At 43.5% G+C, this 6,527-nt stretch overlaps 1 protein-coding gene across 8 annotated transcripts in view; it reads left to right on the forward strand.

Annotated features, from left to right (window-relative positions):
- unc13a (unc-13 homolog A (C. elegans)) overlaps positions 1–6,527 on the forward strand; it is a 72,293-nt gene that overhangs the window by 12,321 nt on the left and 53,445 nt on the right. For 4 of the 8 annotated variants that reach the window (XM_054730108.2, XM_054730110.2, XM_054730109.2 and 1 more), the window contains exons 5-10: positions 439–562; positions 2,192–2,262; positions 2,366–2,420; positions 3,046–3,075; positions 3,682–3,877; positions 5,136–5,255. In XM_054730108.2, coding sequence (XP_054586083.2) covers positions 439–562; positions 2,192–2,262; positions 2,366–2,420; positions 3,046–3,075; positions 3,682–3,877; positions 5,136–5,255 — 596 coding nt within the window. The remainder of the gene's footprint in view (positions 1–438; positions 563–2,191; positions 2,263–2,365; positions 2,421–3,045; positions 3,076–3,681; positions 3,878–5,135; positions 5,256–6,527) is intronic. The other 4 variants (XM_054730112.2, XM_015971566.3, XM_070554103.1 and 1 more) reach the window with 1 other exon arrangement.

Raw genomic sequence — 6,527 nt, forward strand, 5'->3', positions numbered from 1 at the left:
GCACTTAGAAAAACTAGAGTTGACATACCTGGAGCTGCAGTCTGGTTCCAGAACGTTTCCTGCATGTTTTAGATCATGAACCCAGCTGATTTGTTTATTAATGCTTAATCATACACTAAGTAATGTTAATAAATGGACCCTTATTGTAAAGTGTTACTAAGCTTTAGCGTGGAAGGACATATTAAGTGATCTAGTAGGGATTTTGGTTTCATATTGAGTGTGTTGCTGAGTCTAAGCCCAACATGTAAAAGCTGATGTTAGATGTGACTTTGAACCCATTAAAGTAAACATTTTTAATGTTACATGATAACAAATCGAAGTGTTTTTATACAGTACCACGAGGAGTGAGTTTCACGCGTTAAGAATCGGATTGTAATCCCAACCCCTGAGAAACTCGTATTGTCACATTTTCCCTTCTACTCCATTTGTCTCTTGCAGGACGGTCCAGGTCAGTGGCTGATTCTGGACTCCAATGTGATCATGGCTGAAAATGAGATCTGTGGCACCAAAGACCCGACCTTCCACAGGCTACTGCTCGACACCCGCTTTGAACTGCCTTTAGGTCTGGCCTTTTATCCTACTTTTATACATCATGCCCCTCTTTTATGTTGTTGTTGAGTGTAGGCAGCTTGGGGTGTCTGGTGTACCATGCCAAAAAGTCGGTGCCATTGCTGACTTGCTTTCCTATGTAAATTAGTAATGATGTAGTGGCAATGGAGAAACAGTTCATTCTGAGGAAGGGTGGTTTTACATGTCATAAGCAAAACACACTGCCTCAAATTTGCATGTCCCAACTCACTTAATAGGGCAGCAGTAGATCAGAAGGCAGAGCAGGTTGTCCAGCAATCCGAGGGTTCTGGGATTAATCCCAGTTTCCTGCAGAACATGATGCTGTTGTGTCCTTAAACAAGACACTTAACCCACATTTCCTGCTGGTGGTGGTCAGAAGGACCGGTGGTGCTACACTGTAGCTCATCATCATCAGCAGGTGAATGTGTCTGTGCATGGGTGAATGACTGTCTTGTAAAGTGCCCTGTGGGTTCTAGAATTCTAGAAGGCCCTATATTAAATTCAAGTCATTTAATATTTGCCATCATCAGCAATATATAAACTCTGCATGGTGATGCTAACTGCAGAACAACACTAGCCCTGGGCTACTGCTAACACTAACCCTGAGCTACTGCTAACACTAGCCCTAAGCTGCTGCTAACACTAGCCCTGAGCTACTGCTAACACTAGCCCTGAGCTACTGCTAACACTAGCCCTAAGCTACTGCTAACACTAGCCCTGAGCTGCTGCTAACACTAACCCTGAGCTACTGCTAACACTAGCCCTGAGCTACTGCTAACACTAGCCCTGAGCTACTGCTAACACTAACCCTGAGCTACTGCTAATGCTAGCCCTGGGCTACTGCTAACACTAACCCTGAGCTACTGCTAACACTAGCCCTGAGCTACTGCTAAAACTAACCCTGAGCTACTGCTAACACTAACCCTGAGCTACTGCTAACACTAGCCCTGAGCTACTGCTAACACTAGCCCTGAGCTACTGCTAACACTAGCCCTGAGCTACTGCTAAAACTAACCCTGAGCTACTGCTAACACTAACCCTGAGCTACTGCTAACACTAGCCCTGAGCTACTGCTAACACTAGCCCACTGCTTATATCTTTGTTGGACAACAAGAAACAAAGAATGTTGAAGCACTCATTTTCCAGGATGTTCTGCAGCACTCCTTTCCTCATTCATCAAAAAAATCCCCACTTCACAACACTCCACACTTTTTGTCAGGGCTCCTGGGTCATTGTGAGCCCAACAGAGTTTCAAAAGCTACATGGAGGCTTGATGACCAGTTTCTAATTGTAAAAGTTATTTGTTTTATGCCCCTTTAATCACATTTTTGGGTTTCAGTCCTAATGACTCCCAATTCCATTAAAAACTTGGCACCATAGGTAAAACTTCATGCACTGTTTCTGATGTTGATCCCACCACTGATGCCACTACTTGATGCAGGTTGGAATCAGTTTGACTGTATTATATCCTCCATCTTTCTAAAAAGATTTGTGACTTTATAAAAAAAATAAATAAATAAATAAATAAATAAACACCATAATACCCTCCATGCTGATATAAGAGCATAAATATGGCCTTTGACCTCTGAATTAAAATAATGTGTGTTCTGTTGTGCTTTAGACATCCCAGAGGAGGAAGCCAGATACTGGGCCAAAAAACTTGAACAACTTAATGCAATGAGGGATCAAGATGTAAGAATTTCACTTGTTTTATAAATGCTGGCCAGTTTTTTATGTCCTTGCTGTTATTTCCCTAACACGTTTGTCTCTGCTGCTTGTTTTTCCATAACCTCAGTATGCCTATCAAGAAGAACAAGAGCGGTCGCTCCACGCTCCCTCCTCACAGTGCTGTGAGTGTCACCAGCCTCTTCTGCATCCACCACCTCCTCCTGCGCCATCACCCGCTGTGTTCTCTTTGTGCCTCCTGTTCTTACTCTCCCTGCTCACTCTGCTCTACCGCCTCGTCTTGTTGAGAACAGCCTAGACAGGAGGTAGAAATGAAGAAGCGGAGGATGAAGAAAGTCCATATGATTCATCAGAAATGTATGCCCGCCCGGGCGCTAGAGTGACTTACAGGTTATGGAGATGTGATGAATTTGATTTTGCTTACTCTGGCTTTCAGACACATGCTCCTCTGCCTGCCTCCCGGTCTGTGGCGATGGTGAGCAGGTGGACGAGTATGTGTGGAATTAGTCTGCTTACAGAGGCTTCGGTTGGAGCTGTGGTGCATGTGTTTGTGCAAATATGAAAGCTGCATGAGTGAATTTTCTGCTTGTGGTTGCTCAGCAGCATCAAGGCCATCTGTCTCCACAAAAGTCAGTTTTCACATTAGCTTCTCAAACGGCCTTGTGTTTTTCTGAACACCCTCGGTTACCATTTTCATGAACTCCCTGCTCACACATCCACACCTTCACATGATTCCTGGGCTAAGAAAATGTATAGTTTACAGGCTAACTTTCTTTCATCCCCATGCAGGTAACTGGAGTCTCTGGGGAGACCAGCAGAGTGAGTTTATTTTATGTACTTCCTCTAATGACTTGAGGTTTTCAGTGTTTATTGCCCATGTCTTAATCTCTTTGTGCAGTTTTTCCTCAAAGACCAGCAGCTGCACAAACATCAGTTTTACTCTTTTAGAGAACTGCTTCTTATTTCTTTATGCAGGTTTCCAACATAAAGTGCAGTTTCACTCCAAATCCACGGCTCGGTGAAACTCTTATGTTTGCTAAAAAAAGAAAACAACATTAAGGTGCCTTAGTGGGTAACTTATTTTATTTAGTTTTTGTAAAAAATAAAAAAGAAAATGAAAAACGTACTTTCTGAACAAGAAGCCCTAGTCTTCATGCAAATCTATATCGTTTATTTTATATATGTGAAATGCACACAGGAAAAGGAAAAAACAAAACAACGTCCCACTGAAACGTAACCGGCAGCTCGTCAGCATATGTATGAAGAGAAAAAGACTATGATCAAACTTATTTTAATGGCCATTTGGAGTTTTTAGCTTTATAAAAAGTGAATTCAGTAGGAGGGGTGGTAAAAATGCTTTTTGAGGCAGCTGGATGGACTTTGATCACTCTCTGCGTCTGAATTTTCTCTGTCTCCCACTGACAGACGAGGACCCAGACAGTGCTGTTGATGACAGGGACAGCGACTACCGCAGCGAGACCAGTAACAGCATCCCACCTCCCTATTACACCACCTCCCAGCCCAACGCTTCCATGCACCAGTATCCCATGAGGCAGCAGAACTACAGACACTCCTACAACGATGAGATCCACGAGCTGGACTACGATCACAGAACCATGAGGTAGAAAGCTGAAACACAATCTATCCTGGAGTTGATGGTGTGCACAGATGAATACATAAAGGCGTTTTTTTTAACAACTAAAAGTAAATCTTGTTTAAAGTGTAGTCTCACGTACTCCACCTTAAACAAGTTATTGCTTAGTTAGTAAATGCCTCTGGAGCTTTGAGGAACTTTTTTCGTTTCCCTGTTGTGTTCATGGTAACATGTCCCACTGTGTTCTCCTCCTCTAGAGAATATCCCCCAGCCTCAGTGTATACAAGCATGCTGAGGCACTGGGTTCTTGTATACAGGTCACGTATGAAGTGGGTCTTTTCTGCGTGAATGTGTCAGTGCATGCCAGCATCTCCATACGCACGTGTGGACGTAGGAAACCCCTTTGTGTTTCCTTCTCCACGGCCTTGTGCAGAAATGACATGACTTCCAAGGCACAATGACAATTGGGAATAATTATGGAAATGTTTTCAAAAGAAATAGTCAAAGCATTCCTGAGAAAAGCTAAAAAAAAAAACGAGTTTGACCTTTTCTTTGGCTGGTTTAGATGGAGGTCTTTAAGCTGGGTTGATGGCCTCACCATCTGAAACTCTTGCAGAAAATGAAGCCAGTGTCTCATTGGGCAGCAACTGTTGTGCATCACTCATAACATTTCTAAAATGCCTCCAAATGTTCGCAAAGGTTCTCAGTTGCAGAGCCTTGATGTCTTGTGGCTTGAATTTTGACCAAATGCAAAAAAAAAATTCACTTAATGTGCAACTTGTCTTAAATCTTTCTCCGTTTAGTTTCTGAGTGGAAATGTGAGACATGCAGGGCAGCTTTTTTTTTTTCTTGATCTTTGAAACTAAGTTGTGACGGATTTGGTCTTTCAGAGTCAGGGATGATAAAATTGCATCTAAGATGAGGATTTTATTTAAAAAAATATATTAATAATAATAATAAAGGCACTTTGTGGCTAAGGTGCAACAAGTTTCTGCTGTAAAATCTGCATTTTTAACTTAACTCTCCTAATAAATTTGTATCCAACTAAAAGAAAATCAAACTTGGCATATATTCTCCAAAAGCCTGCGTCACCACCAGTCCCTGCCCAGTGAGATACTCGTCCCTGACTGTTGCTCTAAAACTGAGTTGTGTTTCAGTCCTTACAACTCGGCAGGTCAGACAGGCTCAGATTTTATTTTAGAGATTTGCACTGAGCTCCACTGATGCTCCTCTTCCACCTCTCCCCCTCCCTCCCCCCTGCCTCCCTCCCTGCTCCCTTTACCAGACGCAATGATAGTTTAGACTCTGCCACCAACGGCCGCAGCGATATCGACACAGGCTCAGGGTCGAGCCGACGCACCAGCCGTCAGTATTCTCTAGACAGTAGGCACTCGCTGTCCGATAGGTGGGTCTCTGTGCCTCCTCTGCAACTCCTCCTCCTGCTCGGGCCTGTGACTCCGTCTCGCTGTGACGTCAGTGGTGGACTTGTCCTGTCCTCCTCGCTCGCTGTGCTTGCATGCATGCGCTCTTATCCTATCTCTGTATTTGTATATTCTACATATTTCTATAGAGAACTACTGGCTCTGCATCTCTCCTTACTGTGCTCCTGAAGAACCACAGACGCTGTGACAGGCAGAGTTGATGCATTAAACTCATCTCCTCTGTCGTTGTGCAACACTCTTTGTGTTTAGGGGCTGAGTGATTGACAGGATGTGTGTATGTGTGTTGTTTTGTGACGGCTGCAGACAGAGAGGTTAATTGTTGGTTGGAGTTTGTTAAACCACCTGTATGAGTCTGTGCCCATCTTCTGTCATGACAGCTTGTTATTACAGCCTCACCCTGTGTGTGAGACACTAGGAAAGGCCCTCGTTTTTGTTCTGGGTGTTCAACACGTAGTAATTACACACATTTAAGTCCCACTTGTGAGGCAGCAGGAAGATGTTAGGTCAATAATGGAGTCTTAGGAGGAACACTAAGACAGATTGCTTTCATTTGTGTCTGCGTTTTGTGTGTTTTTGTTCATGTTTTGGGGAGGAAAATGGTGACATACGTGTTTAAACCTTTAGGAGATTTTTCTGCCATTTTGTTGTGTGTTTCTGTGGAAGAGTTATAAACAATCCCAATCGTACCCATTGTAGAATGCCCCCTCCACCTACACCAGGGAGGACTGATGAGCTAACAGCTAGTCTGAGCACACCCAGGACGAGTAGTGTCCAGTCCTGGTCCCCGAGAGCCACTATCCAGCATGCTTCAGTTGTTTCTCTGCTTCAGCACACCTGATTCAGTGACTGAATCTCCTGTTCGGCAGGTCATCGAGCGCTGCAGAACCCTTTTACTCACCCAGTGAGTAAAATCAGGTGTGCTGAAGCGGTGAAACCTCTGAAATAAGCAGGATGATGGTGGGCCTTGAGGGTCAGGATTGGACACCACTGGCCAAGACTAAAGTGGCGTGCTGTTGTTCTGAAAACAGCCCCAAGTTCAAAATTCATAATCATTTTTTCAACACTATTTTGGAATTATCAATTTTGCTTTTCATAGGTATTCTGGCAAAAATATTAAAGGTGTTGATCCCTCGTTTAATCAATAAAGTTTTCTCTAATAGGAATTAATGTTTATTAAGTCATTCTCAGGGGCAAAAACACTAGTGCGCCATTTTTAGAAACTAGAAGTGAGTCCC

The sequence above is a fragment of the Nothobranchius furzeri genome, chromosome 8 (assembly GCF_043380555.1).
Source record: "Nothobranchius furzeri strain GRZ-AD chromosome 8, NfurGRZ-RIMD1, whole genome shotgun sequence".
Classification (NCBI taxonomy): Eukaryota; Metazoa; Chordata; class Actinopteri; order Cyprinodontiformes; family Nothobranchiidae; genus Nothobranchius; species Nothobranchius furzeri.